The sequence below is a fragment of the Fringilla coelebs genome (genome assembly GCF_963513975.1).
Source record: "Fringilla coelebs genome assembly, chromosome: 13".
NCBI classification, from domain to species: domain Eukaryota; kingdom Metazoa; phylum Chordata; class Aves; order Passeriformes; family Fringillidae; genus Fringilla; species Fringilla coelebs.
The window spans coordinates 21,777,961-21,801,392 of record NC_140039.1 but is presented as its reverse complement, the minus strand read 5'-3'; the positions used below and the strand labels follow the sequence as shown (position 1 = coordinate 21,801,392).

The 23,432-nt window shown below is 54.7% G+C and overlaps 2 protein-coding genes across 4 annotated transcripts in view; both read left to right on the top strand.

Annotated features, from left to right (window-relative positions):
- RAD18 (RAD18 E3 ubiquitin protein ligase) overlaps positions 1-8,089 on the top strand; it is a 28,336-nt gene extending 20,247 nt beyond the window's left edge. Inside the window, exons 12-14 of one of the 3 annotated variants that reach the window (XR_014616481.1) lie at positions 5,090-5,152; positions 6,804-6,974; positions 7,360-8,089. Coding sequence is in view for 2 of the 3 variants with exons in the window: in XM_084214274.1 (XP_084070400.1) it covers positions 5,090-5,152; positions 6,804-6,906 (166 nt within the window). In the remaining variant the exon portion in view is untranslated. Of the gene's footprint in view, positions 1-5,089; positions 5,153-6,803; positions 7,236-7,359 lie in introns of those variants that run through there. The other 2 variants (XM_084214274.1, XM_084214275.1) reach the window with 2 other exon arrangements.
- A 7,378-nt stretch (positions 8,090-15,467) lies between these two features.
- OXTR (oxytocin receptor) lies at positions 15,468-20,598 on the top strand (the record flags this gene model as incomplete). The annotated part of the gene is made up of 2 exons (XM_084214439.1): positions 15,468-16,398; positions 20,357-20,598. 2 exons carry the CDS (start codon positions 15,468-15,470, stop codon positions 20,596-20,598), a joined length of 1,173 nt encoding a protein of 390 aa, XP_084070565.1.
- Between the last annotated feature and the right edge of the window lie 2,834 nt (positions 20,599-23,432).

Sequence of the window (23,432 nt, the reverse complement as noted above, 5' to 3'; positions counted from 1 at the left end):
GTGCTCTTTGTCTGGACTGTCTGTGCTCCTGGTGGCTGCTGTGAAGGGCAGGAGGGCTGCTGGCAGTGCCCAGGTCCTGGGCAGGCCTGTGGGGTCCTGCTGTGCCCATGGAGCAGCTTTGGACTGTGCAGTTCCATCCAGGGCTGCAGCTCTTCCTCCCAGCCTGCTGCTCCCTCAGGGCTCTGTGTCCAAAGGGCCCTGGGTTGTGGCAGCACTGCCAGGGGCAGGAGCAACCACTGTAGTCATTCCAGCTGCATGAAAGAAAGACATTTTATCACTGTCTTACCGTGGGGCTGGGATTTTGTTAATTGTAGTGAAATAAATCCAACAGAAACCAAAGAAGGATGATTTAGATGTCGATGGCTTTAGTAGTATTGTGGTATTGTATCAAGTAATGGGTTTCTGTGGCTTGTGTTTTTCTGATAACAAGAGGGTATCCTTTGCCAAGAGTAAATGTTTTTCACATTGAAATGTCAAAACTGGAAATATATTTGGAATTCCAAATCTGCATGCTTTGTTCCTGTGAGGAGGGCACTTCTAAATGGAGGGCTGTTGTATTGATGAATTTAAACAAAAGGAGGATGTTGAGTAGCATATAGAATGTAACAGAACAATCCACAAGTCAGAGTTGAAATGTTTGTTGTGCAAAAAGATGCTGCAAATAAATCAGTGATTCTTCTGTTTTCTCCTTCATAAGGTTTGTCCCTTCTCAGTTTCGTGTCAATACTTGCTAAGGGAGTAGTTGGTTAAGATTAGAAATTCATCCATTGTACACTAATCACTGATGAACTGATATTATTCAAAGGTCTGTGCTAAAACTGAAGAAATGAGAATTTTCTCCTGCTGGAGAAAAGATCCAGGCCAGGCGTGGAGGTTGTAGCAGTGCCCCAAACATGCTTGGGCTCTAGAGAGATTGATGATCCCACCAAGAGAGCAAACTGTGTGTTACAGATAAGCACCAAAACGCAGCCATGGCTTTGAAAGGGTAATTTTTCAAAGCTCTGAAGTCACAGTGGCACAGGGCTTCCACAGGACTGCAGTGCTCCATAGGAATAGTCCTGTGGCATTCTTTGACTTTCTGGGACTGAAGCCAGATTTTACGCAACTGCTTAAACAATAGGAAAATTAGAAAATAAATTAGCAGGAACAATGATAAGCCAGTTAATGAGCTATGTAAAGGAAATATTCCATTATAAGAATTTTATGTGATGGGGATAATATGCAGTTCTTTAAGCAAATTATTTTTTCTTAAAACTGTGTTCAACACAAGTGTCAGTTCTTGATGACTAGAGCGAGACCTGACCAGCAGACAAGACCCAGCACCGGCCGTGTCTGAGGTGCTGAAACACAGTCAGAATTTTGAAATGCTGGTGGGAAAGTGTGCACAGCCTGTATAAATCCCCGTGCTGTTGGAATACCCAGAGTGACTGCAGTGTCTGCCAGGAGGGGTTCATGCCCAAGGAAGGGGCCCCATTTGCAATAAATGGGCCTTTTTGGCAGTGAGTTTAGGAGCCATTGATCAGGATCCAAGCTCTGGGTTTAGCAGGTCACTTATCCTTGGATTTATGTGCTTTACATAATATGGGCTTTAGTTCATCAGCAGAAGAGGTAGAAATGGGAGTGCACTGGAAGGCAGCAACCCTCTGAAATGGGTGACATGGGTTGGCAAAGCTGGCAGGATGGAGTGCTTGGAAATGCTGTGTGAGCTCTTCCTGGGCAGCTGCCTCAGCCAGTCTGGAGGCAGCGCTGTCCTGCGCCCTGGCCATTGCTGTCAGATGAGAGAAGTGTATGAAAATGTGTTGATCAGTGCAATAATTGCCTTTTATAGATCTTCAGGACTTTTTTACTTAATAAATCTTACACGGCTTTGGCTCAGAGATGATTTGTATCACAGTGTTTGATCTGTGAGTTTTGGCCTCAAATATGGGTTCATTGTGAAAGGATGATGATACTTTTCTGCTATGCTGTTGATTCATACTTTTCTTCCCAAAACTTTGAGCTGTAACACATGGCAGGAGCTGTGAGACCTGGTGGCAAGTCCTGGGGAGGTTGTCAGCTGGAGCCAGCAGCAGGCAAGCAGGCCCTGGTGGCCTCGGGGGTGTGTGGTGGAAGCTCTTCCATACAGGCTGTGTCCAGGAGGACATCAGTCCCTGGTCAGGAGCCCTGGGCTGGGGACATCTCTGAGCCCTGAGAGCAGGAGCTGTGGCAGGGAGTGCTCCTGCTGCTTCAGCCACCGCATCCCACTGCTGCCAGACTCCTGAGGGAAGCAGTTCAGGAGGGTGCAGCAGATCTTTCCCTTTTCCCAAGGCCTCAAGGTATCTTCTCGGGCTGCAGAGGGGGCCGTGGAAAACTAAGGAAGCCTGGAAAGACTCAAGGAAAACAGCAAGATGGTGGAACCTGTGCAGGGTTTGGTACAGACAAGAGCCCTCTGTGGGGGCCTGGGCAAAGCCAAGGCTGGCAGACCTCTCCAGAGACAGCAGCACGAAGCCATGGGCATGTGGTCTGAAGAGGAGGTTCTGGGAAGCCATGGAAGATGCTGTGTTGCACAGCTCATCTTGGACATGGCATGGTGCTGGCTGCTCCAGCAGCGAGCTCATCCCGTTCCTGGCAGGGGGACAAAGTGCAGCCAGGATTGCAAGAGGGAGGAAGCTGCTTGCCCTCACTCCTGGGCATTCACCTCCAAATGAAATTGGTAAAGTGAGATGGGCTAGTGCCAGAACTGAGGGAGAACATGCCTGGAGTCTGGGCCAGAGCACATGGGTGGGTGGAGGGATGGAGGGATGGAGGGATGGAGGGATGGAGGGATGGAGGGATGGATGGATGGATGGATGGATGGATGGATGGATGGATGGATGGATGGATGGATGGATGGATGGGAGGACGCTGGCTGCTCACGCGAGGCCGAGGAGGAATCTAATCTGCCTTAAAATAAACCAATTCAAAGGACTGTTTGCTCCTCTCAGTTTTAGAGCAAGACATGTCATTCACACTTACGTCAGCTTTTTTCTCTCTATTTTAGGGTGGTGTGTTTATCTTAAATGAAAAAGCGGGGGGTGGTGGAAGTCAAACCCAACTGATGGTCAAGAAAGGAAGATTTGACTCTTGGGTGACTGTCTGTAGGGGATCAGGGGAAACAATTCTGCAGGAATATGGAGTGGGAGAATTGCCTGAGTCACTGGAGATGCATTTTTCCCAACGTGGAGGCATGAATAAGTGCAGGATCACCCTGCCACAGGATGCTGGCTGCATCTTGAGCAGTTAGGTGAAGAGCTTTAATCATTTTGGCTGTAAAAATTGACTCATCAGGAAATGACATGTAAAATTGTGGGAAAGATTTGTGACCTTCACTTAAGAAAAGGACAGAAAACCTGTTGTGGGAATTTGTCTTGAATTTGGAGTCTGAATAAAGTCCGAAGGGGTGTTTTGTTGTGCCTGGATGCAACGTCGATAGATACATCTGAAGCATTGAAAAGGCAGAAAACACTGGAGAAATGAACAAAACAAAAATTCTAAATTCTGTGATCTCTTTGGCCTCTGTGGGCTAACATTTATAGGAAAAAAACCCTTCTAAATGAGGTGGCTGTTTCTCTTATTTAATTCATAATCTTCAGTTTAAGGGCTAATCATTTGATGCTAAGAAGAGAGAGGAGTTTTCTTCAGGGAAAGAAAAAGTTAATTTAAAATACAAATTCAGTTGGTGGTCAACTGTGGCATATTTGAGGATTTTTTTTTTTAATTTTCAAATACTTTTGTCCCCTGGCATGTGCCAGAAAGGTGTGTAATTACCTCAGCTCCAAAGCCAGCCTTGCTCTGGCTCTGTAACTGAGATTGATGTCTGGCAGGGCCGGGATGCAGAGAACTGAATGCAGGATGCACTCACTGAGTGGCTGGCAGGGAGCGGTGGGATGCTGGAAGAGATCCTGAAGCACAGGGCTGTTAGCCCAGCTGGAAGTTGAGAACCCTGCTTTGCACAGCTCCTGCAGCCCCTCAGTCTCTCACTGCAATTAGGGCGTAGGAGTTAATTGGGTTCTCTGGGGACCCATGGCTGTGGCGTCAAGGGCCCCTTCGTGGCTCCATGTGTAGGCCAGAGGTGGAGCTCGCTCCAGGACATTTTGTACTTGGTTTTAAAAAAGTTTGGTGGGCCTAGACCATGGATTCCACATGTGAATTCTGAACGCACATTTCTGGTTTGAACATTAGCCAGACTTCTTCAGTTTTATTGTTTTGCGGTGACAAACGCGGCGGGTGATAAATGCTGCAGTTTTCAAGGCAGGGAAGTACATCATGTTCAGGCCTCAAACCTGTTCTTTTTCTATTTTGGGGGACTAAAAGCACACAAATAGCCCTGTGTCCTCCCCAGTTCTTTTTTAAAATGCAACTGGAACATCAGAGTGGGGTTTGGAAATATGATGATAACTCATTCCCTGGGCATCCACTTCGTGCACTGAAAATGAGCTTTTGATGGGCTTCTAATTCTGAGAGTAAAAACAAGGTTGACTTTCAAAACATTTCCCATCCATTTTTGGTATCTTTTTCCTTTTTATCTGTATGACTGAATGTGTGTGTGTTGGAGGTTACTCTAACCTGGTGTTGTTTGTCCAGCCAAATTCCTGTTGGTTCTGTAGTTATCACCACAGTAACAGCTGAGGACTCTCACTTCACAGGGGACACAAAATGGCAAAGGGTGAAAAAAATCCCGCTGTCTTACAGAAATTTCATGTCACACTGATTTATTTAAGAGAGATGTTAAAAAAAGAAGGTACACTTTGCCCCCCAAGACGTCTTGCAGATCCTCTCCAGAGAAACTTTCTGGTGCCTGGGAATTCAGAGGTGGTGTAGTTACCACCTAACAGACATAAACATAGAACTGTCTTGTGTGTTAAATAATGATAATGAGACCCCAGGGATAACTAAAAATGGAGTGAGACAGAAGTTTCTGGACTGTGCTGTAGGTTGGTGTTATTTCTCATTGCTGTTGGTACTGGAGAGGTTGGTCTCATCCAGTGGTTCTGCTCCATTGCCAGGTGGAGCCCTGCATTGCTGTGGGTGTTGCTGAAATAATTTCCACCCATTTTATTTTCCCCTTCAGCACCAATTCGGACATTCTGGCAGATGTGGAAGGGTCTGAGACGTGTTCAGCGTCCTCTGACAGGTGAGTAGAATATCCAAGAGCTGAAGTCCTTGGGGTGGGTTTAGGTCTGTAGCTTGCAGTTGGTGGAATCCTGGAGAAGCAAATGCCTCAGGAAAGTCTGATTCTTGAAGAATCCCCACAGTTCTGGGAAGCACTGTTTGGTCAGTGTATGTGGATCCTTGAAAAATGATCCCTGGGTCCTCCAAGAATCCACAGATGCCCAATTGAGTATCTTTATTCTAAGGGATATATAACTATATATTTTAATTTTAAAAAAAGGAAACTGCTTTGTTGTGGAAAATTAAATCTGATCTTCTATTACATTTGAAAATTCCATTGTTGACAGAGCTGTAGGTGACGCTGAGAAGTTGAGCACACTGGAATTGAGCATCTGTTTTGATTTACTTCTGTTTAAGATAAGAAGAGCACTTCTTGGTTGTTAAAATCTCAATGTCTGCAAGTCTGAGTTATGTTTCTGTTTCCCATATGAAAACCCATGTGAAGGGGCTGGGGAGAGCTGGAGAGGGCTGTGGGTCCACGAGGCCCCTCGGTGCTCTAGGAACGTGTGTTCAGTGCCAGCCCAAAGCCCAGCTGGATCTGACTGCTGGGGTTCACAGAGCTCTCCCTGGCATGGCTGGGGTCCCAGGGATGCAGGAGAGCCATTTCCATCATGGTGCAGCTCTGAAACACAGCTTGTTCCTGCTGTACCTTTAGTGCATATCGGGTGGCAGTCAGCAGATGTGGACTTGAGCATCTCAGAGTTGTCCATTGTTATTTTCAGTTGTGAATTCCCAGTTTAAGACAAATGAATAGTCCCTGCAGGATGGATTCAGCCTAGCAGATGGTATAAGACAGAGTGCACTTAAAAGGAATGTTTAATTAGCAAAAGCTGTTGACAGATTAGTGGCATCTTTCATGTCAACACTATGTGGAATTTTAAGCTCCAAGGCTGAATGACGGAAATCAGCTGCTTCATTTACATACAGCTAGTTTAAGAATTTTTTCTTTAAAATTAACTGTGACTAAAAATAAAATAGTTGTTGAGTTTTCTGTGGAAAATACTTTGTCCATAAATGAGAAGAGTGCCTGGCAAGGCTGCAGTCCCAAGCCCTCCTTTGGGGGTAATGCTGACCAACCTCTCATCGTGCTTCCAGGTGGCTGTGCCCAAACTGCCTTTTCTGATAGAACGTCCTTACGGTTTTGTCAGTGCCAGGGGTTGTCCTCAGTTATGGACAAGGAGTCTGGGGGGTTGCTGCTGTTCCTTGTGTTCCAAGCTTGTCTCTGGGGACAGAAGGAGAGGCATTGTGATGGCCCTGTTCCTGCGGGCTCAGGGGCTGTGGGATGATTAGCGGTGCTGTCACCTTCCTCAAGTGAGAAGGCAGAGAAATATTTCTCTCCCCACCCTTGGAAGTGTTCAAGGCCAGGTTGGACAGGGCTTGGAGCACCCTGGGACAGTGGAAGGTGTCCCTGACCATGGCAGGGTGGAATGAGATGATCTTTAAGGTCCCTTCCAACCCAAACCGTGCCCTGATTCCCCATCGCCTGTAACACTTACGTGCGCAGCCTCTCTGTGCTGCTCACGGTGCTTGTGCGCAGCAGCAGTGGGTGCTGTGTCGTGTGTGCTGTGTTTGGGCCCTTGCAAACCCCTGCTGCCCTGTGTTCTCTCCCCCAGCAGCAGCTCCGCGGCTCTGACAGGGACCAAGAGGAAGCTGCGGCGGCCGCGGGCGCCCGAGGACAGCGGGGCGATGCCCCAGGGCAAGAGGAAGAGGAGCTAGTGCTGCAGGAATGCCCAGCTCAGCCTGGGAAGGACCTCCTGGCTTTTTCCCATTCTCTGAGTGTCTGGGTACCGAGTAAAATGCTGTATTTTCACATCACTGCCATTCCAGCTGCCTTCATGACCAGGCTGGTGGGTTTGCCCACAGCCCTGGGTTGGGGTTGGGCACAGAGTCCAGAGCCCTGCAGGAGCCTGACCTGGCTCCTGTGCCTGAGCTCCCTCTCTGCTGCAGCACCTGGGTCTGTGTGCTGCCACCGTTCCTGCTTGCATCCTGTGCCAGCCTCATCTGCCCTCCTGGCAGCAGCTGCAGGACGGTGTTTGGGTTGGGGGTGGGCAGGTACTGGTGCCAGGGGAGGGAGGGACCAAGGGATGCAGGGAGATTCTGCCCTATGCTAACAGGCTTTTTTATATATGTCTTTGTAAACTTACTCAGTATTATGTGTCATTATTTCAGTTTGAAGTCCTGAGACTGGGAAGAAGTCGGAAGGTTGTTGGACATGGAGTATATTAGCTTTCAAGCAAATAGTTACATTGAAAAGTCTGATCTTCCTTAGGAGGTGGTGGGATTTTGTGGTGCAAGAAAATGAAGGAAATGCAAGAAACCTGAACACCAGGGAAGGCTTTGAAGAATAAAGCTTGTAAGCAAAATGTGAAAATACTTCAGGTGCTTTTCCTGAGCCCTGAAGTTTTGGTCAGTGGGAGCTTGGCAAAGAAGGCACAGAGTCTGGGTAAGATTGAGGGTTATTGTGTCTTGACTTCAGAGTGAAGCTGGGATTCAGGAATAATCCTCCTCAAGCCATGGTTCCCAGGAATATTTGTGTTTGGAACAGGCTAAATCACGGCAGATATAAACTATCATAAATGCATGAGGTGGAGAGATGCAGAGGCAAAGCAGAAATCTGGTTGTGTTGATTTGGTTCTTCTCTTGCTAAACCAAACCTTTTGAAAGACAATTATTGATGTCTGCTTTAGGGCTGCCTTTTTGTCACAGCAGCTCACCTCAGGCATTGGAATTGGTTGCAGTTGGCCAGTGAGTGGTAATAATGCTGTAAATTAGTATCATCAAGGGCTTTCTGCAGGCGTTTGCAGAGCAGCTGCTGCTGTGCTGGGAGGACACTGGTGTGGGGACACCGTGCCTGCTGTGGCTGCAGTACTGACACTTCCACTGGAAATGAGCTGAGGAGCCACGTGCCAGGGGAGCTGGGGCAATTCCAGGGGGCAGAGAGGGGAGAGCAGCTGACACCTTAAATACAGGCACAAATCAGACTGCTTTGCTGACAACCTATGAAGATTAGGTTTGTTTAATATCACTTATTGTTGTCATCACCATTTAAAGTGCAAACTGGTGACCTTTGCCTGAGCTGGAGCTTTTTTCCTCCTTTTGGTGGGGCTGTGGGTTGGTGCCAGAGGAGGGTGGTGCCACTTGTGGAGTTGACAAACGTGAGTGGGGTGTGTGGCTGTGAGACACGGTGGCTGAGGGGCAGGGGGAGGCTGCATGGAGCAGACACACTGGGCAGTGTGGATGGAGGCTTAGGAAAAAACGTGGATTTGATAGTCTGCCTCATTCCCACCCTGATGCCCAGGCAGGACCCAGTCTCTCCTGCCACACCCAGCCCCAGGCAGTGCCAGGGTCCTGCCAGGTCCAGCCTTTGCCAGGAGTGGCTCTGATCCCCTGGGTGCCATAAATGATGCTCGCTGCACGTCTCACCAACCCAAGATTCACAGGAACTGCATAACATAAGGGAAAAAACAACAGGGAAGGAAACACAGTGTCCTCCCCACGCTGTCCTGTCCCCTGCTCCCCTGGGCAGCTCTGCTCCTTCGTCACTGAGTCAAGGGGCACTGGGAGCAGTTGGGGACAGCCAGGCTAGGGGCACAGGTCACAGCCAGAGGAGCCGAGCTGGCGCTGATGGGGGTGATGCTCAGGGTGATGTGGGACGGGTCCTGCTGGGGCTGAGCATGGCCCCATCGGGGGGAAAACTCCACCATTGTTCTTTGGGTGGGTAATCATAAAGTTTCTGCATCCTCCTGACACCTTTTCACTGATGGTGAGTGATGTTTGTCACATCCCTCACAGCCAAAGCCTTGTGCTGGGCTTGGCAGGGCAGAGCTGGGGGTCCCTTTGTCTCACCCTGCTCTGGGGTCCTGGGACCCTCCATCCACCCTGCTGTGGGTCCATTCCTGGACTGGATCCAAGGCAGATCCCCGATGACTGTGGCTCCCTGGAGAACTGGGAGTAGGGCAGAGCTCCCAGGGGCCCGATCCTGGCAGCCAGGGTGGGGCTGGGCTGGGCTGCCCCTGGAAGGCTTTGGGGAGGGCTGCTTTGAGCGGGGAATCCGTTCAGCAGGAAATGAGCCCGGGCAGAAGGGCAAAAGTGGAAACAAAATAATCAAAAAGTAGAAATGTCCTGTTCCCCCAGCCCGGCAGGAGCCGTGAGAAAGGCAGCGATGCTGGGAGTGGGGGAGAAGCAGGAGCAGAGTCACCCTGCTGGACACGGGCCTCCCTGCTGCCTCCCACCGCAGGTACCCTCGGGAAGGAGCAGCTGGGGCTGGAGCTGGAGTGTGGGGCAGGGGCATCACCCGGCTTTGGTCGGCTCTGCAGATACCAGGGAGCTTCTGTGGGATTGCTTTTGGCAGGCAGGGATGCCTTGTGCCCAGACTGGGGCACCGGGTGTGCCTGCTCATAGCAGGAGCTGCTGTTTCCAGATCACTGAGTGAGCTGGGCACACCAGGAGCTGGCACACGGGGAGCTGGCACACAGCTGGATCAGGGGAGCTGGCACACAGCTGGCACACAGCTGGCACACAGCTGGATCAGGGGAGCTGTCACACAGCTGGCACACTGGGAGCTGGCACACAGCTGGATCAGGGGAGCTGGCACACAGCTGGATCAGGGGAGCTGTCACACAACTGGCACACGGGGAGCTGTCACACAGCTGGATCGGGGTGCTGTCGCACAGCTGTCACACAGCTGGATCAGGGGAGCTGTCACACAGCTGGCACACAGCTGGATCAGGGGAGCTGTCGCACAGCTGGCACACAGGGATCTGGCACACCGGGAGCTGGCACACAGCTGGCACACAGGAGCTGTCCCAGTGCCCTGGGCTGGCTCTGTCCTGGGCTGGAGAGGTTCCCTCACAGCCAGCACTGGGCAGTGAGAGCTCAGGACACGGGGAGGGGGCTGAGCACCCTGGGAGGGACCTGTGGCTGCTGAGGACAGGCAGGGTCAGGGGCTCTCAAGGCCACTTCTCCGAGGGTGCTGTGTTTGATGGCAGGAGTTAAAAATAAAAACCCTTTTGGCTGAGGGAGGGTCTGTTTTGATAGAAGAGCAGATATTCTGGAATTGGAACACCTCACACAGAGGAATTGAAGATAAATCACAGCTACCTGCTGGGCAAACCCAACAGCAGGATCTGCTGCCCAGAGGAGAGAATAATCATGGTTCTGTCCCACCTGGCAGTGGAGGAGCCAGAGGGCCTGAATTCAAAATGATTTGGACAAATTGGTGAGTTGGCTCCAAAACAACCACCTGGAACTAAATAAAGAAGAGCATGAATTACCAGCTTCAGGAAGAAGGTAAACACATTACTGCAAATGGGAAGCAATTAGTGAGGCTGAAAAGTTTGTATAAATGTAGCTGGGCTTCATTTTTGTAGTGAAAGCTCACTGCTCTGGTTAATTATTTGGCCCTCAAGAGGCATTCCTGGAGCCTGGACTGGGGGTTTCATTGCAGGTATTTGGTGGGAGAGAAATGGGGGCTGTGTGGAAGCAGCCTCACCTATGTGGGCATTCCCAGACACATCTGCTTAGATACTCACACATATCTACTAAATTATCCTGAGGATTGCAGCCTCCTTCATATCACTTGGGTAAGATTGTTGTAGTGATGAGCACAAACTTGACTCACTTTTATTTATATACATATGCAAATAAATGTATAATTTGCATATGAATATATTAAAACAGACTGTATTCTGGGTTTATTCTCTTTTATCTTTACCTAACAAAATCTCAGATAGATCTTGCTATTTATATTTTGTTCAAAGAGAAAAGTGCCTCACTTGAGTGGACAGAAGTGTCAGTGTATGTGCAGGGGCTGCAGGCAGTGCTGTGCCTGGCATTACCTGGGTGATCCATACCTCTGGCTCTGGGAAGGTTTAGTTAATATCCCAGATCCAGAAGGTGACACTGTATGTGACACTGGGTGTGCAGGTCTGTAGCACCTGTCACTGCTGCAGGTGTGCAGCCCAGTGCCACCTGTACAGCCCCAGGGCTCTGGGTCTCACTTTGCTTTTCATTCCTTGATGGTGAGTGGGAGTTCAGGGCACTGCACTAAACAGCTTGAAGTTACAAATGTAGCAATCCCCCCACAGAAGTAGTAAAATGATTGTATTATCTCCCAACAGCTTGAACCTGAAGCCTCTTTGTTAAATACCACATGGATACATATTTCAACTTTATTATCCCCACTTGTTACTCCCAGGGTCTGGGCAGGCTCCATTGGTTTTATGGGCTTTGAGGCCATAATGGGATGAAGCAGGGAACATTTTAGCACGAACAGCGTCCTTGGGAGCCCTGTGCAGGCCTGGCTGCTCAGGGAGGTGCCTGGGGAGAGCCTCTGTCCCCCTTTGCTGGGCTCAGGGTGCGATGGGCAGGTGGGAGTGGGGGAGTTCCAATGACACCATCCTGCACCCACCCTGGGAGGCTCTGCCAGCCTGGGTGGGACTGTCTGGATGACAGGATCAGCCTGGATTATCGGATCAGCAGGATCCATTGCCTGCTCTCCCCTAAATGGGTTTAAGCTCGTTGATTTGATCAGAGCCTGCTGCTGTGTCCCAGGGCTCACCCTGGGGCAGGAGGTGGCAGCTCTGGGATGTGTCTGCAGAGGCTCTGCAGGTTTCATGTGGAGTGCCAGCGATCCTGGGGATGGAAATGTGTCCTGGCTCAATGCCAGGAGGCTCAGGCTCTTTTTTGAGGATTTAGCTCCCAAAGCTGGATGAGCCTGACTCGGGCTCTGGTGCTAGTGTGGGCTGGAGGCCATGGGAGCAGAGGCTGATGGATTTCAGTGAGGTGGGGATCCAGAGGAAATGGTTTGAGTCCCATAAACCTTTTAGGGACATGAAAGGTTCACTGAGTAAGTTTAGTGTAGTCCCACACTTCTTTTCTCTTCACGCTGGGGAAGAGAAAAGAAGAAATTATCTTGATATGGGCATGAACTTGTGTAAATTCTCTTTCTGCTGTGAATGCTTTATAGAACTCAAGACTGCAGCATCCAAGTGGATCCTCCCTTCTCCATTTGTCTGCATACACAAGTCAGCTTCTCTGGCTCCTTCTCCCCTCCCAATAATGTTCTGATGATTCAGTTCCCAAAACCTTCCCCAGCCATGGCACAAGTCTGGCAGCCAGGTAATGTGCTGGGCCAGCAATTCTGGGACTGACTATGGGCTGCAGGGTTTTTTCTGGTTTTTTGTTGGTTTTTTTTTTTTAATTGTGATCAATCTGAGTACTAGGTTTTTGGCTGGGTCTTTTTGTTGTCAGGGTTGTTTTTCAGCTGACAAATAGAAATGGCATGGCCAGAGGATGGTGCAGGCGGGGTGTGATGGATGACACAGCATTGCCCAGGAGTGTGACTGTCACCTGCATCTGGGCACACAGGTCTGGACTGGCTTAGGTTACCCTGGTCAGTGGACTCAGTAACACAGGAATTGGGTGTATGGGTCTGGGACCAAACAGTTCTGTGCATTGCTGATATTCCCACGTTTTGTCTCCAAAGCCTTGTTTCCTTTGGTGCAGATTACAATATTGATTGTGTATTTTTCTGGAAATCAGCACATCAGCTGGTGAGCCAGGGAGGAATCTGATATAAGACTTGAGAATTTACTCATGGGCACATTGAAGAAAGACACAGCAAAGTTGTAATTTACTGTGCCCTTAGTATGTTCCCAAGCCTGATTTAACACCCAACATTCATCAGCTCTGTGTTGAAGCACAGGTATGCCTTTTCCATGAAGATGAGTACATGGCACTGCTCATCTCCATGGCTTTAGATTTAACTGAGTTAGGCTTCCTGCAGGCTGAGTGCAAGAGATGAGGACTAGGAAAAAATGCTAGGATAAAGATAAATTCCCATGCAAGAGCAGCCAGGTCCCACACCCTGGCTCTCCAGCCTGCAGTGCCTGCTGTCTGCTGCAGCCATGCACGAGTTCATGGGCAGCTGCAGCTCCATCTGCAAAGCTGTGGCCTGGGCTTGACATTTTGCCAGCCCTCTTCTGTCCTGGGGACCATAAAGTTGTGATTCCAGATAGCTATTGGAAAAACAGCTATTTCAGATCCAGCAGTAAACCAAAATGCAATTAAATTTAGCTTTATTTAGTGTTTGTGCTTTTGATTATCCCAAAGCATGTATTTTAAAATAAAAATGTTTCCAGCTCTATGGCATCCCTGAACATTTAAAGCTGGAAGAAGGAGGGGATGACTCAGAAAACCCTTTGATTCTCACAGGATTCTTTGCTTCAAAATCACGTGTGTTTGGGTTTTAGTCGTGGAGCAGCTGCAGCTTTGCCTGAATAAGGACTGAGCATCTCTGGCTGTTGGGGGCCAGTGCCCAGCCCTGATGGGATCACCTGGGGAGGGCACTGGGAGCTGGATGCTGTCCTGATCAATCCCCAGCTTTCAGGCCCCGGGTGTGCAATCCTCACTGAGCTGCTCCTGCAGTCCAAGCCAAGGCAGTGTGTCAGAGCATGTGGCCCTGGGAGCAGTGTGGCATTGGCAGGGGGACAAACAGGGTCAATCCTGGCACAGCTCTTCCCCAGCTGAGCACCTGGGACTCGTTGCTGCCATCGAATGCATTTCAGAGCTGCTCAGCACTCCTGGAGCTGCTCAGCACTCCTGGAGGTGCCCCAGGGGCTTCCCCAGCAGTTCAGGTCTGTTCTGGACGGGAGCTGGGTTTGTGCAGCCGTGAGTGACACCTCATCCAAGGCCAGAGAGCAGCAGTGGCTGCTCTGCCTCACCTCAGGCACCATCTCACAGGTGCTGAGCCACACCTGAGTCCCCAAGGAACTGAGCAGAAGCCAAGGGCAAACCTTTCCTTGCCTCCACTTTGCCCCCAGTCACCTCCTCCCTGAGAGCTCTCCCAGAACCAGCAGAACAGTAAAAAAAGAAGCATTGCACATGGTGAGCAGCAATTCCCACAGCCGTTTTATTGCCTGAAGGAGGAAGAACGTGAACCCTAGAGGGAAGAACGTGCCAAAGTATGTAACATTTCTTCATCTTACATGGAGCTAAAACTTCCCAAAAATCTTTAAAAATAGCTGCAGGGATGTTTGTTCAGGGCCTTAGGCTGGGCTGAGGAGGATTTGAGATATGTCTTGGAAGTGGGGAGCAAAGGGTGATGATGATGGGGGTCTTCAGGGCTGCTGGACTGAGAAGTGGGCTGGGAGGGTTCCATGCTCTTCTCAGCATCCCACCTGCGCTTTCAGGTTCTGGATCCCTTCTAGGGAGCCTGAAAAGGGGGACAACCATTGAGCTGTGCTGATGAGCTGGTGACAAATGGTGTCACTCATAGCTACTGCTCCTTCTTTTATAGAAATAATACTCTGAAATCTTCCTTCTGAAAGAAGAAGGAAGTTCTTGGTGAGTGTGTTAATTGCCGAGTGACCAACTCCTGAGCCTGTTCCTCGGACGAGGCCGGGCTGCCATCTCCGTGCGGACCTTCCCTGGCGTCCTGCGGCGGCAGCTCCTGCGGGGCAGGGCCGGGGCGTGCGCCCACCCTCCCTCCGCTGCGTGCCCGGAGCCGCCACACCGGGGGCTTTGGGCTATCGGCTGCGCTGGCCCCCGCCCAGCACCGCAGCCGCGCTCCGCCGCTCCCCTCCGCGGCACCGCTCCGGGGAAGCGGGGCTGCCCGAAAGGGGAGAGGGGCTGCCGAAAGGGGAGAGGGGCTGCCGAAAGGGGCTGCGGGGAAGCGGGGCTGCCAGGGGAGAGGGGCTGCGGGGAAGGGGGGCTGCCCGAAAGGGGCTGCGGGGAAGCGGGGCTGCCCGGAGAACCGGGGCTGCGGGGAAGGGGGGCTGCCCGAAATGGGCTGCGGGGAAGCGGGGCTGCCGGTGGGGTGCGCGGACGGCCGCGCTCCGGGGAGGGCGCGGGGAAGATGCTGAGGCGGGTCCGGGTGCGGGGCCAGAGGCCGCGGGCGGGCCCCGAGGGGCCGGGCCGGGACCCGCCTCTGCCCGCCGCCCCCGCCGCTCGCCCGGCCCCTGCGCCGGGGCTGGTGGCGGGGCAGCAGCCGGCGGAGACGCCGAGTGACCGGCGAGGGGACAGGGAGGAGCCGCGGAGAGCCGCCAGCCGGGGCACGGGGACAGGGACGGGCGGGCAGAGAGAGCGGCACGGCGGGGAGGGGACGGCAGGGGACGCGGAGCGGGGGCACACGGAGAGCCGTGGAATACCGAGAACCGAGGAGACGAGGAGAGAGAGCGGCGGGGACACCCGGCTGCCGCACAGGAACGCATCGGTAGGGGCTCTGTCCGCTCTCTGTCCTCACCCTGCCCCAGGCTCGATGCGGGCCGGCGCTGGCCATGGAGAAGCTGTACCTGGCGGGGAGCAGCACCTGGATCACCAACGGCTCCCTGGGGAACGGCAGCCTCCGGCTGGAGAACCTGAGTGCCGGCAGGAACAGCACCGCCGACCCCCTGAAGAGGAACGAGGACATGGCCAAGGTGGAGGTGACAGTCCTGTGCCTCATCCTGTTCCTCGCCCTGACCGGCAACCTGTGCGTGCTCCTGGCCATCCACACCACCCGCCACAAGCACTCCCGCATGTATTTCTTCATGAAGCACCTGAGCATCGCTGACCTGGTCGTGGCCATCTTCCAGGTGCTGCCCCAGCTCATCTGGGACATCACCTTCAGGTTCTACGGGCCAGACTTCCTCTGCCGCTTGATCAAGTACCTGCAGGTGGTGGGAATGTTCGCTTCCACCTACATGCTCCTGCTGATGTCCCTGGACCGCTGCTTGGCCATCTGTCAGCCGCTGAGGTCCCTGCACAGGAGAGCTGACCGGGTCTCTGTCCTCCTCACCTGGCTGCTGTGCCTGCTGGTCAGCATCCCTCAGATCCACATATTTTCTCTAAGGGATGTGGGGAACGGGGTTTATGACTGTTGGGCAGATTTCATCCAGCCCTGGGGACCGAAAGCCTACGTTACCTGGATCACCCTCATGGTCTATATCATCCCTGTGTTGATGCTGAGCATCTGCTACGGCTTAATCAGCTTCAAAATCTGGCAGAACGTGAAGCTGAAGACGGCTCACGGGCCCAGCGTGGGCCTGGGCTCGGGCTCCCGCGGCGGGATGGTGTTTGCCAGGGTCAGCAGCACCAGGCTTATCTCTAAAGCCAAGATCCGGACAGTCAAAATGACCTTTATCATCGTGCTGGCCTTCATCGTGTGCTGGACTCCCTTCTTCTTCGTGCAGATGTGGTCTGTGTGGGACACCAACGCCCCGCAGGAAGGTACAGCTCCCCTCCCTCGCCCTGCTGGCCTTGTGGGCTCCGCTCAGCGCCCCGGGGACACCCGGGGGAAACTGCTCCGGGCTGGGCTGGGGCGGTGGGAGGGAGAGGGGAGAAAGTCCTGAACGCAGAAACCCTGGCAGGCAGCAGTGGCTGAGCTGCAGCTTCCCCGGGTCAAGGGCTGCCGGAGCTCTGGCAAACTCCGGGCCACTGCAGCTCCGGGGCCGGCCAGTGCAGAGGGTGGGGGCTGTCCCTGGGTGGCCACTGTCCCTGCAGGGTGGCTGTCCCTGGGCACTACTCTGGGCTCCCTGGAGATTCTCTTCCCACCCTGGGTGCTGGGACATGCTGCGGGCTGTGTGGGAGCTCAGGAGGAAGATGCACAGCCTGAATTCCTTTCCTTTGTTGTATCTTTGTTTCTTCCTCACTGATTTTTGCTTTCTGCTCTTGGCCTCTTCTCCCTCTCCTCCTGCTCCATCCGTCCCGGCACTATGCTGCTGTTATTTTATCTCTGACTGGAGCATGGTTCCTGTAGAAAAACCCTGATTTATGAACAAAACCTTTTCCTAAAGATGTGGTGTCACAGATTAGCCATTTTTTATATTTGGGCTGGCTGCTGTCGTCCCTGAAGTTGCAGATAGAACAGAAAGTCTCACCCTCCCTGGTCTGACACAGCTGGAGCTGTGCAGGTCTGTGCTGTTCCCGCCAGATGGGAGAACCACCTGGGAGACCTTAAGCAAAAACTCTTCACGACTTTGTGAGGTGGGAGAAAGGGCAGAAAAGTGGACCCAGGGGTGAGAGCGCCGTGGGCAGACTGACCCGGGCTCACCAGGAGTGCGCGGGTGCCAGAGACAGAGGAGGAGCTGCTCCCTGGCGGCCCGGGCGGTGCCGGCGGGGCTCGGGCAGCTCGCAGGGCACGGCTGCTCCGCAAGCCCTGCCCGTGCCGAGCCCCATCCCCGCGGCACAGCCCTGTGCAAGCCCCGTGTCCCGCAGCCCGAGTGCCCCTGGGCTGCCCGGGGAGCCGGGCAGCCGTGCTTTGCCTCTCCTGCTTCTCTCTGCTCCATTTATTTCAGAAGTGGAATGTGGCTCATGCACCTCCCTGGGTGCTCCAGGGGTTTTCCACCTGATTCAGGCTGGTCAAAACTTCCAATTCCTACACGGGCTCTGGGGTGAAGCAGCCCTCCCTCGTGCTGTATTTTAATCCCACAATCTTGAGGGTTGCCCCTCCCTTGCCGGCACACAGTCCTCGGCAGCACCCAGATCTCTGCTGCTTTGCTGACCCTCGATGGACAGGATTTGTCCATCCCAATCCTTCTGGCTGCATGGGGAACCTTTCCCTTGCTCACCCTGTGCAGTAGGCCTTGCAGCACTTTTCCCTTTCCCTTTCCTTTCCCTCTTTGCTGTGAGGTGTGAGAGCTCTCCAGCCCCGCCGGGCTGTGCCCCACTCCCCGCTGCCCCCTCGGTCTCGTTCCTGTCTCCGGCAGCCCGGGGCTGCGGCACAGGGTGGGAGCTCTGCCAGGGCTCTTGCTGGAGGCTTTCACGGCACGGGGAGAAAAAGCCTGGGGTGGATACAAGTGTTGGGAGACCCCAGCCCTTCCTTCCAGGCTCTCCCGCTCCTTTTGGCTGCCCAGAGGCACGAGGGGGGCAGCAGCTCTCGCAGAGCACTGGGGCTTTGCCTGCAGCACTGCCACAGCCTTGCCCTGACCCCGGGTCCCTTCCCTGTGCCGAGGCTCGGGGGCTGTGCCAGGCAGCCTGGTGGGTGCAGGAGAGGGGTACCCCGTGCTGGGAAGGGAATGTGGCTGTTCCTCCCCTCACAGCTGTGTGGGCAGAGGAGAAGGAGGCCAGGGGGTCTCTGGGTGCAGCAACGGGGGCACGACTGCACCCCAATGAGCTGCACTGGGGGTGACTGGCCAGGCAGCAGGGATCCCCCGTAGGTGGCCACACACCCCAGAGCCTCTGTATTGTTGGTGGGAGCTACAAGTTATGGTCCAGGTGCTGGTTTAAGCACTGGGAACCCTCCAGAGGAGGCTCCTGCTGCACACACTTCACAGGGAACACCTGCGGCATTCTGAGCTCGGGGTCAGAGCCGGCTCAAGGCACCCGTGAGGACAGCAGCAGGCTGTGAGGCACCACGGCCGTTCTACCTTCACCTCGGGGTCCCTTCCCCTCGGGGCAGTGCCCTGACTCGTGGGCTGTGAGCCATGGCCACCGTCAGCGCTGGGAGCTGGGCACCCCCTCGTCCCATCCCTCCTGCGCCAGGCGTTGGCAGCAGAGCCCCCCCAGCCCTGCTGGGGCACAGCTGCGCCTCTGCCCACCCCTCCAGCAGTACCGGGGACAGGGGCCAGCCCTGAGGGACACAGCTGGCAGGTTCAGCACCCCTCGGGGGTCTCTGGTGCTCCGGCCAGGGAGAGGAGTGATCCACCCTCCGGACCTGCCCTGCAGTGAGCTCCCTGAAATTCAATTTGCCTCCTGCAGAGAGGAAGAGCTGAGTCAGCCCTGGCTGGATGTTTTCAAGTGGTAGAAACGCTGGGATGTATTTCAGGTCTTGTGCCTCTGTGTGGAATTATTTTTTAGCATATACTTGAAATTAATTATTATTGAAATATAATTATTACTTGAAATTAATTATTAATTATTTTTTAGAATATACTTGAAATTAAAAGTAGTTGGAGCAGGAGCAGGAATTACGGAATTATGGAATTGCATCCATTGGTAAAGGTGAATTTGGAAGGCAGCATTAATAGTCACATTTCTTCACTGGTCTAAAAGCTGCCAGTGGGTTTTTGCAGAGGCACGAAGGGGCCAGGAACAGCCAAACCCACCGTGTTCATCCTCCCAGCTGGTGCGTCCTCTGGAGCAGAGGGGCTGAGGAGATGAGCTGGAGCACAGGGAGCAGGATAAAGGCTCCATCTCCACCTGCAGCCGCCTCGTGGAGGGGAGTCCCCCATTGTCATGGTGCCATGGCAGATGCCAGTGCCCTTGTCACCACACGGTGCTGATCCAGCCTCTCAGGTGGGACAGTCGGTACTTTGTGCTCTGGGCACAGAGAGCAGCAGCCAAAGACTTGATGTCCTGGCACTGCGCTGCCACCATCCCCCGCCACAGGGGGATGCCAAGCTCCCTGAAGTGGGAATGTCCTCCTCCCTGGCAGAGCACTGTGTGGGAACATTCCCTCGGGGGAAAGGAAGATGAGTGGAGAACGGTGCGGGGAGAGCACGGGGCAGAGGGCTCAGCCAGGGCCGGGCTGGCCGTGGGGTCTGCCCAGGAGCAGGGGTCGGAGGGCTGGAAGCCGAGAGCCTGTCCCAAATCGGCCTCTGCTGTGCGAGAACGAGCCACCGCCTCTGCTTGCTCCCAGAGCGGCTGCGAGGGCCGCGGTCCCGTCCCTGCTCCGGGCACCTCGGGGCGCGCAGGTTGTGCCGGGGCAGCTCTGCCTCGGGAGCGGCTCCGGGGTACCGCCGGAGCGAGGGGGGAACGCAGCTCCTGGGGAGAAAAACCCAACCCCGAGGCGCTGGAACTGAGACTCGCCCCCTCCCTCCCCTGCAGCAGCAGCTCTCCTTTTCCTGGTGTTCCTGCGGGCTCTCCTTTTCCTGGTGTCCCTGCGGGCTCTCCTTTCCCTGGTGTCCCTGCGGGCTCTCCTTTCCCGGGCTGTCCCTGCGGGTTCTCCTTTTCCTGGTGTCCCTGCGGGCTCTCCTTTCCCTGGCTGTCCCTGCGGGCTCTCCTTTCCCTGGTGTCCCTGCGGGCTCTCCTTTCCCTGGTGTCCCCGCGGGCTCTCCTTTCCCTGGTGTTCCTGCGGGCTCTCCTTTCCCTGGTGTTCCTGCGGGCTCTCCTTTCCCTGGTGTCCCTGCGGGTTCTCCTTTCCCTGGTGTCCCTGCGGGCTCAGCCCTGGCGGGGAGGGGTCTCCGGGTGCCGGCGCTGGCAGGGGCCGTGGGCCGTGCCCTGACACCGCCGTGCCTCTGTCTCGCAGCCTCTCCCTTCATCATCGCCATGCTCCTGGCCAGCCTCAACAGCTGCTGCAACCCCTGGATCTACATGCTCTACACCGGGCACCTCTTCCACGACCTGATGCGCCGCTTCCTCTGCTGCTCCACGCGCTACCTGAAGTCGCGGCCGGCGTGCGAGCTGAGCAAGAAGAGCAACTCGTCCTCCTTCGTCCTCAGCTGCAGGGCCACCAGCCAGAGGAGCTTCGTGCAGCCGTCCACGACCTGAGGCCACGGCCAGCGGGGACATTGTGCCTCTGCTGCGCTGCCTCCGGCGCTCCCCTGCGGAAAGCCGGGCCCGGACAGGAGGGGTCTATGCACAGGGGTGTATATGGCTGTAAGCATGTACAGAGGGCGTTATTTAACCGAGACGGGACTAGGCGAGGAATTCTGCGTCCAAGTTTCAGTGCTGCCTGGGATTAGACAGCAGGAACCTGTTCCTGAGCCCCGAACCCTGACTTCAGTGACTTGCGGATGCCACCAGGAGGGACAAACGACGCGGTGCAGCTGGGGCAGGTGCGGTGCAAGGGGCTGCCGCAGCGCAGGGACATGGGTGTCACCCCCGGTATGTGGCTGGGCACTGTCCCACCTCCTCCTGCAGCAGGATCCTGCAGGATGGCAGCGCCTGGCACCGTGCTCTCAGCGCAGTGCTTGCTTTGCCTGCAGCCTGTGGGGCAGAGGCAGCCCCGTCCCTGCAGCCCTGCAGCTCTGCACCATGCCAGCCCTGCACCATGCCAGCCCTGCACCATGCCAGCCTGCACCATGCCAGCCTGCACCATGCCAGCCCTGCACCATGCCAGCCCTGCAGCCCTGCAGCTCTGCACCATGCCAGCCTGCACCATGCCAGCCCTGCACCATGCCAGCCTGCACCATGCCAGCCTGCACCATGCCAGCCTGCACCATGCCAGCCCTGCAGCCCTGCAGCTCTGCACCATGCCAGCCTGCACCATGCCAGCCCTGCACCGGGCCTTCCCTGCTTCCCCTGCCTGGGGCACAGACAAGGGCACTCACTCCTGCGCTCAGCAGGGACCAGCCTCGAAGGGACAGCGCTGTGGCCCGGGTGTCCCCAGCCCAGCTCTGCTCCCTGTGCCCGGGGAGGCTGGGCAGGAGCCTGGGGCCCGGCTGGGGCCGGGATCCGGGATGCGGGCAGTGACCCTGGCAGAGAGAGCCGAGCAGCTCCTGCTCGGGGCTGTGCGGGATGCGGGCGGCCCTGGCTCCGACAGGGACGCTCCTGTCGTGTCCCCGAGCCAGGCTCGGCCCTGGCTCACCGCAGGTCCCAGCCAGCCTCCCACCGCTCCGTGCCCATCGCTCGCTCCATGGCACAGGGCGTGCTCGCGGCATGGATTTTTATTGTTAACAAATACTGTAAATAAAGTTTTCTGACTGCGTCTGGTGGAAGGCGGGAGGGAGGCGCGGGGGAGCGCTGGCTGAGGGGTTGAAGGGGTCGATGGAAAGCGCCGAAAGCCCGCAGCCAGCCGTGCAGCGGGACCTGCCCCCAGCGGCACACAGCTGGCTGCGACACGGGCGCTGCAGGGGGACACAGCTGGGGCTCCCAAAGGGCGATGTAATTTGGCCTTTCATGATGGGAATGAACATGAAAAACGCATTTAAATGTGTCCTTTATTTCTTCACTGTGGCCAGCAGGTCCATTTGCACCTTTCCTATCCTGACATTCCTTTGATTTTTTTTTGTGGGAGCTCCAAGTGAGCTCTCAGCACATTTGCTGACTGGCTGAAATCCTCAGGACACCATGGAGCATTTTCCTCCCACATTCACCTTCCTTCTCCTTGAGAGCCACAAACTCCTGCACCAAGCAAGGAAGGAGGGGTGTCCCTTTCTGGAGAGTCTGAGGTGCATCTCCCTGCCAGGGGGGAACGGGAGCCCTGGATGTTACTGGGACGGAGGCACAGAGAAGGGAGGGAGCTTTGGGACACACAGGGAATTGCCCTCCAGCCCCAGCTGCAATTCCTGGGGGTGTCTGGGGGTCAGGCAGGGCCATGCCCCACTCCTGGAGGTGCTGCAGCTGGGAGAGGCTGTGGCTGAGGTCCTGCACCAGCCCCAGGCTGTGGCTGAGGTCCTGCACCAGCCCCAGGCTGCGGCAGAGAGGGGACAGCGAGAGCAGTGTGGGAGTGCCTCAGGTGAATGCTCTGCCAAAAGCTTCTCAGGAGGGCAAAAAGTGGAACAGAGGTGCTGACAGGTGAGCAGTGTGTGCTCCAGGTGTTGGGAGCCCAGGGAGCAATGTAGTGGGGACATCAGCATTTCAGGGTTTTTGGGTTCAGGCAGTGTACTGCTAGAACAACAACACCACCACCAACAAAAAGTAGTATAAGCCCATTATACAACTGATTTTCATTATTTTTATTCCCACAAAAAATGAAGTGGTTTTTGAGACTTTCCCCCACCTCCCTGTAATTACCTAAATATCTTTTTTTTTAATCACTCCATCCTCCTTGGGCCCTGATGTTTCTGGAGCTTGGGTACCACATTGCTATGGAATAGCAGCAGTACACAATCCCAGGCCCTTGGAAGAGCTCCAGCAGAAACCCTGGCTCTTTCTCGTCCTTGGCGTGGCACTAGAGGAGTCTTTGGCTCCGAGTCTTTGTTGGAAGCCAAGGGGAAGGGGCACATGGAGACAATTGAGAGCAGCCTCTGAACAAGACCTCCTGGGCCCTGGTTCAGCAAAGCACTTGAGGCTGGAGCCAAAAGAGCCTTCAGGGGCCTCAAAGTGAAAGTGCAGCTCCGTGGAAGAGGGACCGACCAGTTAATTGACAGTACAGGGAGGAAACAGCTCTGAGCTGCACCCCTTGCCCCCGGCTCCTCTCTCCCTGTGGCCAGAGCAGCAGGGTCCCAGCAGAGGCTCCCTCCTCTGCTCTCCCCTTCCATCGGGGCAGAGGGACAGCCCTGGCCTGTGGGATGCACGCCCCGTGGGGCTGGAGCTGACTGCACGCGTGTCTAGTGGAGATCGCCTGAGAAACCAAGCTGGGCTTTGCTTAGAGCCCGGCTTGCCTCTCAGCTGGGGCTCCCCAAAGCTCTGGCCACGCTCAGGGCTGGCTCCCACCTGTG